Source organism: Xiphias gladius, chromosome 11 (genome assembly GCF_016859285.1).
Source record: "Xiphias gladius isolate SHS-SW01 ecotype Sanya breed wild chromosome 11, ASM1685928v1, whole genome shotgun sequence".
Lineage (NCBI taxonomy): Eukaryota > Metazoa > Chordata > Actinopteri > Istiophoriformes > Xiphiidae > Xiphias > Xiphias gladius.
In genome coordinates, this window is record NC_053410.1 from 10336155 (window position 1) to 10350002 (window position 13848).

Genomic DNA, 13848 nt, shown 5'->3' on the forward strand with positions numbered 1-13848 from the left:
CAGACTTGTGTATCCATGCATCTGCTGACATCTGGTGTCCCAAACCAAAAACACTACAACTAGGAACAATTTCAAAAGATATTTTTACACTTCACAATCATATTAGAAAAGTAAGGTAACCAAAAATGAAAAAAGAACCACAAAAATCTGCCTTTTTTAAGTCAATCTGAGGAAATACAGTAGGTAATCTTGTGTGCTTTTTATAAAAAATCTGCAGCAACTTTTTTCCCATCTTCCATTGGAGTAGTATGCAAATTTGTTTACCACAATGCACAAGCCTCAGATCAACAAGGCCATTTTTGGATGAGTCATACCAGATAGCTGGCCAGCCCGCCAAAGCCAGAAACAATGCCAGCCAAAACAGGCACACCCAGAAAGTGGGCACCTTTGATGAGACGAAGGGCTCCTTTTTACCATAGAAGCAGTGTCGAGAAAACTTGTTGCTTCGGTCCCATGCAAAATGCTTTAGGTGCGAGGGTTGAGGATTAAAAGTACTAAAAGTCAATAAAGGGTAAACTAGTAAACTGATTATATTAGCTGTCTGTCTAGAAGGTTAGGTTCCTTTTCAGCTTAATGGGGATTTGGTTGCCATGCAGGAAATGGACAAACCGCTGCTTTTCAATGAATGATAACCACATTCCATGCTAACACTGGTTATCATGTTAATCAGTTTCATGGACAGACTGCATCAGGACACAACGGGACAACATTTTGTCAATAATCACAAAGAATTTGCCAAAAATAGCAGCCAAAGCTTAAGCTTTGGACACCATGAAACCATTAGAATCAAGGAGAACCTTGATACCCAAGCCTCCAGCTTCAGGATTAACTAAGTCAGTATTAGTGAAACATGCACTACTCTGACTTTCTCTATGACTAGAGATATACGCTACATGAATGAAGCGATGAAGAGGAGGAAGACGAAACTGAGTTAAAATGGTAACGGGGAAGTGACAAAGGGCTGCAGGAACACTACTGCATCAAGTCAGGAGCACTTAAGTGATTTTTTTTTTTTCAGTTTATATGAGCTGCGATGGATAGACTACGTAATGTACAGAGTAGAGGTGTACCTCTGTTGTTCTATTCACCATCATCTACAAAGTCAGCCAAGAGAGGAGAGAATGGGCAGTTAGTGAGCAAAAAACAGAGAAGGGCCTCCACTGACATGAAGTGGAGGAGCAGAGATGGGGAGAAGGAGCTCGTTACAAAATAATTTATGGAGAAAAAACTTCTGGACATAAAGTCACTGTTGTTACTTAAGATTATTTGAGAAAGATATTCTCAAACTTAAAATCCTCTTCTAGCATGATCATACGGTACATTCACAAATTCCTGTGTCCTCCATACAAACTTTTACAAGCATAATGTAATTATTGTCCTGTTCAATGATCTGTTTAAATATATACAAACTCACACAAAAACAAACAAAATGTACTTTTGCTTCTTTCCCCTTTCTGCCAAAAAGAGCATCAAAAACAAATTCAACCAAGAAAAGAGAGAAAAATGCAGCAAGAAACAAAAACTGACAAAGAAAACCAAACGCATCAAAAATCAAAGGAACAATTAAACAATCATTGACTCAAAGAGATAAAAATACAAAGCGAGAGACAGACATCAAGGTCGTCACTCACCTTAGACTCAACATCCGCGTTGTGGTCGTTCTGTAGGAGCAGGGCCGCGGCCTTGGTGTCATCCTTGCGGGCGGCGATGTGCAGGGCAGGCAGGCGTACCTTGCCCTTGGTATCGTTCTCCAGTAGCAGGGAGACCACCTGGTCATGGCCCTGCTGGAGGGCCACCGCCAGAGGGGTGAAGCCATCCTGTATACGAGGGGAGAGACGAGTCATTGACGCTGGATGGGCGCTGCAGTGCATCCCTCGTGATGGAACTGATATGGGATGGAAGGTGTGACTGGATGGATGAGGCTAAGCTCAGGTTATGGGGAGATGGTGCCCCAGTATTACATTTGGTTGAATTATGGTTTGCGTGCAGGTATAGAGGAATGCAATGCAAGACGTCTGAATCCTATAGAAGTTTAAAAGGCACAATGTAGGTGTTATTAATGATCCAATGATTTCAGGCTTTTCCTTTTCTTTAAAGGGACTAAGCCTGTTTATAGTGTACAAGGAGTACCTTGGTAGGAGAACTGGATAAAATTTGTTTTCGTTATGCATAAATATCAAGAAAATGTCACAAAAAACTAAACTGATGGGAAACATATGGATAACAGAAATATGTTTCATAATTCTCCCACAAGTCAAACTGCAAACACTTTGTTTTATTCTTACAATATTATTTTTACAAGTCAGAGATTACCTGATGATTGTAACTACGGGTGACATTTTTTTATATTTATGTCACTATTATCAAATCTCTTCTCTCAGTTTCACATAATTCTTTGGGAGCTCTGCAGAAAAAGAATCATCTAGATAGACAGAAAAAATCAAGATAGAAAACTTTGGAGTTCAACCTTAAGACATATTAGGAGTTTAGCCTACTTGTAGTGTTGAAGATATTAAATCATGACTTAAAACCCCATGTTTAGAACAGATGTAGATTCCCAAGCCTCCTCTCCACAAAGGACACTAATGTAAGTTACACAATGAGAGGATTTGATGGAACAGTTTCCCATTTATCTCCCACACACATTACCCTTATGGTGCATAATTCAGCTGAAAGCTTGCTCCTCTGCATACAGTATATCTGAATATGTGTGTGAGCAGGAGTATACATGCACATGTGCTTGCGTTCACATATCATGTTCACATGAGTACTAGAGCTATGTGCAAATCTGTGTCCGTGTGTGTGCACATGTTCATATGTGCAAACATATTCTATATGTATGTGTATGCATGTCCTGAAGGGCCTCCTCTGTTCTACCATGTGGCCTATGGATGTAAACCAGTGGACTGTAGACTGGCTTAGGCATTAGCCCCATCAGCTGTTTGTCTCCATATGTGCATGTGCTTGTGTGTGTATACGTGTGGGGACTGGTAATTGTGTGTGTGTGTGTGTGTGTGTGTGTGTGTGTGTGTGTGTGTGTGTGTGTGTGTGTGTGTGTGTGTGTGCGCGCGTGTGTGTATGTGTATGGGTTCCACAGGCTGAGCAACGTAAATCAGAGCATTAACAGCAGCAGCAGCCGCGGAGGAGACGCAGCAAGCGGAGCGGACTTCATGCGTGACCTACTCAAGGTCACCCTGCCTCCACCACCATACACTACCAATCAATTAAGCTCTGCCTAGTCCCTTATGAAAGAGGGAGGAAGGAAGACAGAGAAGGAGCATGCAGAGGAGGGGGTTGAAAAGACAGAGAGGTAGACAGAGCAAGAATGTGAGACAGAAAGGATGAGAAAAAGACAGGAAGTAAAGAAAGGACAGAGAGATCAAGATACAGACAGAGACACAGGCGGATGCAGAGTGAGCAGCATCAGGATGGCAGAAGGAAGAAGGGAAGGAATCAGAGGAGGAGAGGAGATGAAGGTGGTTAGTAGAGACCACACATGACTGAGGCAGAGAAAAAGCATGGCCATGTAACGGTATGACTATAGAGAGGTGGACACAGGACCGGCACACACACACAAACAATAAAAAAAACACACACAGACACACATGTACAGTACCTCAGTGGCCATACTCTGGCTGGCACTGTTCTCCAGAAGGAACCGTACCACCTCCAGGTGATTCTCCTGGGCTGCCATGTACAGAGGAGTGAAGCCATTCTGCACACAGCATGGACCAAAACACATACATGCACATTTATGGACATGTTAAAACAACTTTGCTGACACTTACACAATAAATGGATAGATATTTCCTTGTAGTCAGTTCTTTTAGTTTTGATTACGGATGTGTTTTTCATTATCTTAACAGTGCAGGCTTTTCCTCTGTTTTGTATATAAACCGCATCATAAAACAATGAAATGTAAAAAGTCCCAATATGCTTTAAATGATGACACTTATACCATCAAATGATATCAATGTAAGTGAGAATCTTTAGAATGATAGATACCCAGACAGAAAAATCTTATTGACATTGATGTTTCAGGGTTTGATAAGACCAGAGAGAAAGAAGGTGCTGGAAATATTTCCTCTCGCCTTGATCTGATAGAGTTAAATGTAACATGCAAGGACAGGAGTTTCCTTGAGAGGCAGAAGCCTAGTTGGCGGGATGCCAGCTTCTGTCAGTGAGGATCTTTGCACCAAGTGATTCCCTCTGTGTCATCAACTTCATGATACGGTATCATCCAAACAAGTGTGAGCATCACAGCAGTTAAATTGCGTTTAACTTGTTTCAGGTCCTCAGCGCAGACCAAAAGGACCTTACAGTCATTTTGACATTGTACGCATATACGTGTGAGTATGCATGTTGAGTACAACCCACCTGAGATTGTGCGTTGACATTGGCTCCATTAGTGACCAGCTCTTTGACGACTTCCGTTTGGCCAGCCAGCGAGGCTATGTGCAGGGCGGTGTTTCCTTTCTGGATTACATGGACCAACCACAGGAATGTGTGTTAAGCTCTGCCCCACCTGTCCCACCGTACTGCTTTTGTGTGCGTGTGTGTGTGACTGCTTGTCACTATAGTCTGTATGTATCCAAGTCAGGATCCATGCGCCCCCGTGAATCCCATCACACCAACCACGCTTTTGTACCGCTCGTGTTCCAGCTCTGGCATCCCCCTGCCTGCACTGCCAACAATGTGTCACTTCCGATGCCCCACGTCCCACACATACGTGAGCTCCCCTGAGCCTCTGCCATAAATAAAGGCAGGATAACAGGAGGCTTTTTATGAACCTGTAAAGGTCCTTGTGAAGGCAGGGTCAACCCCCCAGCCCGTCTCCTGGCCGTGTGATACCGGCCTCTTTTATGTGCAACAAGCGCTGTTGCACAATAGTGATCATCTGTCACATGTACTGTATATGACAGATAGCTACGTCTGCTGAAGCTGTGGCAGATTAATAAAGAGACAGACATTGACTGTTTGGTATAGTATATAATGTAGCCAAAGACAAGAGCTTGTTTGCTTTGCTGAGCCTAAAGGCTTTTTCTGGAGCACAAAACAGTATCAATTCTACTACTGGTTTAGAATCTGAATGATAAATTGAAATACTGTTACTTTATCATGGTTGACAGGCTATCACAGAGATTATGCCAGATGTTACAGACTTACAGCCTACACTTTTGTAATTTTTGGATGGACTGGCAAGAGTAATGATGTAGAGATGCTTTCTTTTGCACCGTTCAACTTCTGAATACCCACCACGATAATCCACATTTTAATTTGCAAAGTGCTATTTCATTGTTTTCCCAACAAAATCCCCTCTTGTAAAACCATATCTACTCAAAGCAACTACAGCATGATTAAAGTTTTAAATGGTTATATTTAGGTACTGAAAGCACTCGGTTAAAGTTAGGGAAAGAACATGGTCTTGGTTTAATATTGTTACTCAGTGGCAATTTGAAGCACAAGGTACAACATAGTTAATTAACATATATTTAAAACCAGCATCTGCGTTTCCTAACCCATCATTCACACTAATAACTTCCCTACGACCTGCTTGTGGAACAAAACTGTAGCAATTCCTTCACTGGAAAAACATTTCCATTTCCATTTCCATTTCCATTTCCATTCCCCTAAAACATATCCTGGCAAAACCAATCTGTCATATATAAAAGTAATTTCTAGGAGATAGGGTCGCACCATTAGCTGTGATTGCAGTCCAGTACAACGACACCACTAGAGACTAAACATCTTGGTTGAACCATCTTTCTCTGACTGTCTCAGACTGAACGGTAAAGGCTTCACAAATCTAAGGCAGTACAGTAAAAGACCACAAACTACAGCCCAGGAAATTAGAACAGAGGTAAATCAACATCAATCTGACAGTCTCAATATTTTAAGCTTCACAAGGGTAGCATTTGTTATAGGGCTGCTAAGGGGCTAATGAACCAAGGAGAAGGCCTCCTGTTTAATTCTCCCACAACGAGCGCAGCGCAACATTAGAGGGGCCGATACAAAATTAACTTAAGCATCAAACACCCCCACAGCCTAAATGAAACACTCTGTTACTAAATCTGTGTATCCTCAGTAGCACTGCCTCCCTGACTCCATAAAATACAAATTGATAGGCATTAGGGTGCAGGAATTGGATTCACAAGAACTCAAACTAATCCCACAGCATCCTCGGGGTCACAATAGAGGGAGGCTTTAATTGGGGAAATTTTCTCCTGGATCTTGAATATTTCATTGTGTCCTGTGTTTATATCAGCACTAGGCATATGGCCTGTGGCAGAGAAGCTGGAAGAGACGACTAAATGCGAATGAAAGCCTTCAGGGCGAAAATCTGTATAATGTTTTCAATGGACCTCCCCTCTGATGCTCTGCAACAGAGCAAAGATGCTTCAAAGGAGGAGACCCTCCCCTTATGTATTATTACCATATGATATGATATATTGTACAGTACATTAATTTCCAACACTACTGCTGCTGCTGCTTTTGCCTACCTTGTTTTTTTAATCACATACAATTCAAATTAAAACATTCTACTCCTGACCTTATGCTGTACCCCTTTTGCTTCATTCTGACATATATTTAAGTTGTTCTTCCTTAATTCTGTCACTATTTCCAGCGGGGATCCCCCTAGGGATCATTAAATATTGATCCAATATAAAACCCTAACGAAGGCTGCACACTTGCCTTACTCATAACTGTAACAGCATGCTGTTAAATCCCACACTGCAGCCATTTTTTTTTATGCTGGATCCTACTATAGTCCTCCATAACATCGGCTGAGCTGCAATTAGTTACAGGGTGGGCTTTACCTTTGTGGCTGCATCCACAGTGGCTCCAAGCTTCAGCAGCTCAGCAACAACCTCTACATGCCCCTCCTTGGAGGCTAGATGAAGAGCGTTCAGACCATTCTGAAAAAAAACATTTAGAGGAGCTCATGCACTAAAATATACTATGTCATAATCTTTCATTTGTTTTTAATGGATGGGTTAAAATCCTAAAATATTTTAAAATATTTCAGTCCCGCTTGTTCAGTTAGAGACGAGCCCTTGAGCTCTTAATTTGAAATTTAGCTGATGCAGCAGTATGGTATAAGCATGTTTATGTGTGCTGAAAAGAATAACTCAATACTCTTCTTTAACCCCACGGAGGACAAACGTTCACACCAACATTTTAGTTTCTCAATAATAGTCTCAGAAAACGTACCTGATTGCAAATGTTAATTTCAACCCCAGACTTGAGGTAGTCAAGGACCTTTTCAAGGTTCCCTGCCCGGGCAGCTCGCAGGTAACTGGCATTACTGTCAGACTGGAGAGGAGAAAACAAAGAGAGAAAAAGAGGAGCAGACAAGAGAGAGAGAGAGAGAAAGAGACAGGAGGTGAGTGTCAGGTCAGACACTGGCCACATGCTTAGCTGCATCAAATTAACACACTGTTACAATTATTCACAAAGGAGAACAAAAGCACATACAAATGCCAAAATTTTTTACAGTACCAGGTAGAAATCTGTCATAATTTCTCAGAGATCCAAAAAACATCTTAACAGGGGAAAAACAAGGCCAATATCCAAACATACAGTGGGTCTATTGTCCTATTAAAATCCATCTATAAGTCCGCTAAGATGCACACATCTCAAAAAGTAAATCCATGGGAAAGCCACCAGAGGCACAGCATATCGTCCCATCAGTTCAAGTCATCCTCCGTCATCCGTCAGATCCTGCCGCACTGTTATTTCAGCTTTGTTAAATCCCAATGTCTCTGATTCCCAAAGGTAGGAAGTTCAGTGAACGGGTGGTCCTTACAGCTTCCAGAGAGACCCCCTCTTTAGCACAGCAATCTCTTCTGAATCCACCAGTAAAAGCAGTTGTGAGTCTATGTCGCTGGGCTACAAGAAGCAGAGTATCTTCCATTCTGCTTGGCTGTCCTGTATTTCACTCCAGAAACAGGGCTTTGCACACCAAAATAAAATGATGAGGCAAGCATGTTTGCCCCTATAACAAATGTGGTGTGTATGTGTATGTGTGTGAGAGGAAGAGAAAGGGAGGGGGAGCGATCGAAAGAAGGATGAGAGTAGACAAAGAAAAAGAGATGGAAAAAGCTAAAAAAGAGAGAAGAAGAGAGGGAGGTTGTGTTTCTTTTCTGTGTTCATGTTAGTTCCAAGGACATTGGGTTTGACATGAAATGACACAGAGCAAACTCTGCACATTTTGTCTTCCTTTTTTTCGCAACAGCCTTACTAAGAGCATTTTGCAAAATTCAGCACTGGAGCTCTTGAGAGCAGGAGGGAGAGAAGCTGTGAAATACCGCTTCATAATAGCGGCTCAAAAAACCAAATTCCCCTGAATTATCAAAAGCCCAGACCTGCTAAATTTAGCCATGTGTCCAGAGACACTTAGGATAAACTCAGCAGGGCCAAACGATATGAGCAGTTATCCAACATTGTGCTCTCCACCTCCCCCTGGGCTATGCTTTTCCAGAAATAACTCTGAGGAACATGGAGGGATCTGACACAAAGCCAAAATGTGAGTGAACAAGACATCCAGCATCAGATCGTTCCACTGATAGGCTGTATAAAACTGTGAGAGGAAAATATTTGTCTGCGCGTGCTCATGCATGCATATATAGACAAACAAAATAATGGCAGATGAAGTGATATTAACTAACAACCAAGGGATTTCCTGATTACAAGAGACAATTAAGCTAAAGCTCATATCTCTGCAGCCAATCAGCCTAGAAATCTAGAAAAGTCCCTTTCCCTTTTCCTTACCCCAACTCCCAGAGGACTGCTTGTCCACTAATGACCACTGATGATATTTCTGTCCCTGTGGCCTTGAGAAAAGTCACAATGGAAAGACTTGCAGAGGGCCCGAACCGGCATGATCACTGAGCAACAAACATGAGCCATGGGTCAAATGGACACTCTGCATCAGGACTTCGTTGCCTGTGCACTAGATTGTGTTATATTTCTATTATTCTGGACGTCTGTGGCAATGAACAGCACCTTAATTAGACAGATCAAGGGACGATGCCATTTCAAAAACACACCAGTAAATCACAATCACAGCTAATTTAACAACACAATTCATCATCTAAATATGATTTAATTCTATATCACAATTCAGAATAATAGGGCTAACAAAGACCTCTATAATCTTAGACCGAGGTCTTCTACTTGTTACTCATGGACATGGACACAAAGAGTCATCGTCCTTCACGATGATCTGCTGGAAACGTTTTGGCCCCCATCCAGTCTGAGGCCGGCCAGCGAGCACTCTCCACCAGTTCTCTGTCAGCACAGTGTCCCACCTCAACACTGCCACGGAAGTAAACTCCCAGCACTACTTCTATGAGACTTCCTCTGTCTGCTAAGTTTAATGTCTACATGTTGTATGCTATCAACATGATTCATAGTGAGTAAAGTTTACAAGTGGTGCCCTGCAGGAATGAAAACAGTGTCTTTGTGATGATAAAGCAAGCTAGCAAGAGGGGAGTCTAAACTGAGCAAGACCATGGGGTCATTTGCCCCAAAGAAATTTCATACACTTCTTTAAATGCTTACATTAACTTGTATATTTTACAACTTCTTGTTTTTCTCCATCTGGTGTTATACTAATACTGTTTGCCATGGCAGTTTTCTTTTTAAGTTGAAAAATCAGTCAGTAAACAAAAATGCGCTGCTTCTCTTCAAAAATGTCTCTTTTTTAAAACTTCTTCATAAAATAAAGATCTATTTAAACAAGTCCAGTCATACTTTATAATTGTTATATTTAGTCTCACGTGGTTTTCAATATATCGACTGTAAAAGACTTAATTCAGCAGAACTCTAACAGTGGTGCTGGATTTCTTTTTTTCTTCATGTGCATTTGAAATTTTTGTATTTACCTTTACCTATCTTTGTTTATTTCTTCAGTATTTTTTCTTGTATTTATCTTATTGTATTTTTACTTCCTTGGTAGAGGACTTGGGTCAACAGTCATTGTTTTTAAATGTGCACTATGACCGAAAGCCATTTCATGCTCATTTTATGCTCAAGTCCAACTTCAAGATGATCTTAACATTTCACCATCGGTCCCAGCTTCATTATCAATTATTCAAGTCAAATTATATCCACACAATATAATATCTGTGCAGTGTGTGTGTGTGTGTGTGTGTGTGTGTGTCTGTGCATGCCTGCACATCCCAACAGTTGTCCTGTATCTTACATAACCGACATGGGAGTGTGTGCCATGCTGCCTACAGCATGACTGTGCGACCCATGACTCTCGGGCTTTTATTGAGTGTCACTAAATGTTTGACCACTCTAAAACCTCTGACATGAAAATACACGGGTCCCACTGCTGTGGACAGGCAGCAACCATTACAACCACTCAGTGATTCACACCATTGAATATCATGTAAGTCAAACATGATATCAATACCGTAATCTTGTACTCTTTTTTGTAATCATCGGTAATTGGTAAATGGACTGCACACACATTCACCTTCACACACACATACAGCGCTCTCTATACACACACAGTCACACGACGATGATACAGCAGGGGACACTTCGACATGCGGACTGGAGGAGCCGGGGACAGAACCCCGGACCTCCCGGTGAGTGGACGACCCTCTCTAGCTCCTGAGCCACAGCCGCCCATTCACTGCAGATATTCAATAGAAGAAAGCTGGTTGGTTTGTACTGGCAGGTGTGGTAGTATATAACGCAACAACCAAATATTAAAAAACGTACAGAAATCCCTACAAACATACATGCTCTCACTTTCGATAAATAAAGATATAGTACATCTCTAAAAATACAGGGGTCTAAGAGTATTTTTTTTGTAGTTTTTTCAAAGGCTACCATTTTCCAATAATCTTTTAAATATCATGCAGTGCTCTTTGCTTTTACTTCTGCATCTGCCCAAGCTGAAGTGCCAACTGATTAAGTAGTCTTCCTCCATAAGTCACTATTCATTGCTCACAGCAGTTTATCCCTTAATGCCTGAGGTGAAAACCAGTGACCAACATGTCCAACCTTCCATCCACATCCCATCTACGTCCAACATTAGGGACCTTGAAGTCTTTGTGAATGAAGCATTACAGGGGACGGGGCAAGAGATTAGTAAGAGAAATATCATTAAGCCTCCACAGATCAGAGGTTAAAAGAAAATGGGGCCATTAAAGACTAGGTTAAGCCTGAAGGAAAGCATTAATCTAATGTTAGATAGAAGGGAGATCATGAGAGAGAGAGAGAGAGAGAGAGAGAAATCTGACACAGAAGTGATAACTGGAAAAGCTTTGAATTATACCGTCATTCCTAATTACAGTCTTACAAAGTCAAAAACGCAGCTAATTTCTGGGTAAGTTGCTGTAAAAATGACGGCTAACCAGCTCGGTTCTAATTAAAAACGGCCTCTGATAACTTACTGGTGTCTTCAGACGCACTTTAAAGGGGAGAGGAAAAACTGCAAAACTACACAGCAGTGAAGCACATGTATTGCCAGTTAAAGGGCCGTAAAATGTAGGTTTGGTGGGATTCCTGCACCTATTTCTTATTGTCGAAATCGTATGAGATGAGCAACACATTAAAGCTCAAACGGCTATATCAAAAAAAAAGCAAACCCTGTAAAAAAGGTTTGTCACTTACTGGCTGCCACATACACTACTACTCCTACTATCCGCTGCCACATGACTAATATATCGTCAATAAACTCGTATCGGCTGATATATAGGCATGGCTAATTTAACAGACAATCTTTGAGCACTGTAACACTAATTTTGTCTTTTTCTTTTATGGCTTGACTGAAGTTGAATCACAATGAAATACTATGTGTTAATTTTAAGCAGGTTTCGAGCATATAATGCATTCCCATTGGGAAAAGTGACAAAATTAAGCGTTCTCACAAAAGACAGCGTGCATACAAAGAAAAAAGAAACCATACTGGATTTTTGAGTTTGCTGTTTGATGAAGGCTGTTGTCACAATATGAACTAGACCAAGGAAGTGGAGGAGCTACTCAGAGCTGCAGAACATTAGAATAAATTATAAATGGTGTTGACACAGCTCCAGAAAGATTTTGGACAAGAAAAGAAAAAAATAAAGTATTGGTTCATTTGCTTTATATTTATTTGGTTTAATTGGCAGTAGCATTTCAAAGTTGAAAAAATACAATATACAGTAGTATACAGTATTGTATATGTAGTGTATACAACTGGTATGTAGTATGGAATTGGGACACAGTATCTGTCATGATCTCAAATAGAGCCCGGGGCAGTCAGGTTGGGTGGTTCACATCATTCCTTCATTCGAGGTATGGAGATTCATGACATTTTGGAGCTGTAGAGCGTTTGTTTTCATTCTGCTGAATCTGTACTTGGCACTTCTTCTCCTCATGACATCAACACAGTGATAGTCTAGATGGATAGAGGATATTTAGTTGTATAAAGACTGATGCCCCCGTGATGCCAGACTAGGATGATGTCAGTCTGGCACTCTGCACCGGGCATGTAACAAAACAGACGCTCATTTTGCACCGCAGCCACGCATAAGAAGGGGCACATAAATACATACAGGTCTGCAGACACCTTTGCGCACTGTTCACAAGCAGGTAAAGGTTTGTACACGAAAACACAGACACGCAGGGCACGTTGATGTCATTGCTGCAGTCTCCGGGGGAACTGTGCGAGTTAAGGAGAGGAGAGCCAGACCAGCCGTGGCTGTATTGTTTCGCTTTATCCCCTGCTCTCCTGACAGCACAAAACACTCAGCGCTCCACAGCTCTAAGAGTACAAAGCCAGGGGCATACAGTGGTGGGCCGCAACACCCAGCGGTGCCAAAGAACCTCACCCCACCAGCCACCACATCCATTTCTCTTATCTTAAAACTGTGATACTTCCCCAATCCCCTGCCCTGCTTAGTCCCTCACGGTATCTTGATTTCTCCCTTTCTATCAAGGCTAAATATAGCAAAGCTATCGATGAAATAATGCCCCCATTTCACTGTCAACATGCTCATGCCAGAAAATCACTATAAAGCCACAGAGAGATATGGATGGAAAGCACGTTATTGGCAACACAATGCATGTCAATCTATAACATGGGGTCTTTAGGTTTTAGAGCCTCCTCTGATTTCAAATGTACAAAGTGTCCTGTGTTCAGTGCATCAACATCTGCTTCACAGCTCTCATGGCTGTAAATGTCATATGCTGTTCTCTTAGGCATCAACATCGCTCTAAGACATCTCTCTATTGGAAAGCAGCACACCTTCCAGGAGCACTACAAAGGGGAGTCAAGTGGTTCAATGTGTCATGTGTAGACAGTTTCCTGCCTCCTAATGGTCACTAGGAGGAATGACCATGAATTACAGTGTCAGTTAGGAAGTAAATAAATGAATGAATGAGCAACTAAATACTTTCTGGATCTAAAACGATAACAATAAGTAAAGTAAACTCTACTGAAAGAGAGCTTTACTGAGAAAGGAACTCACACTACATTATCAAATTCTACAAAAGCTGTCTTTTAAGTGTGAGTCATTTCAGTATTTTCACATTGTTTGCTTTCTTTAATAGAACCCAAGGTTTCTAGACATATGCAGTACATGCTTCAGCGTGTTAAGAGCTTAAGCTACTGGTGATGAATTCCTTAAAGTACCAAGAAAAAGACTTGCTTCCATCTCAAAGACGTTGCGGAAAATATGCTTCATTCGCTTTCTTGCTGAGAGTTAGATTAGTTAAGACCGATAATACTCTCATGTCTGTATGCAAAGTACACAGGTAGAGCCAGGAGATGGTTACCTTTACTCAGCATCAAGGCTGGAAGCAGGGGGAGACAGATAACCGGGCTCTGACCAAAGGCAAAAAAGA

At 41.5% G+C, this 13848-nt stretch overlaps 1 protein-coding gene across 1 annotated transcript in view; it reads right to left on the reverse strand.

Moving 5' to 3' along the window:
• LOC120796449 (ankyrin-3-like) overlaps positions 1-13848 on the reverse strand; it is a 130355-nt gene that overhangs the window by 57303 nt on the left and 59204 nt on the right. Inside the window, exons 2-6 of the mRNA XM_040139319.1 lie at positions 7213-7314; positions 6819-6917; positions 4378-4476; positions 3617-3715; positions 1632-1817 (exon numbers count right to left, since the gene is read on the reverse strand). Coding sequence (XP_039995253.1) covers positions 1632-1817; positions 3617-3715; positions 4378-4476; positions 6819-6917; positions 7213-7314 — 585 coding nt within the window. The remainder of the gene's footprint in view (positions 1-1631; positions 1818-3616; positions 3716-4377; positions 4477-6818; positions 6918-7212; positions 7315-13848) is intronic.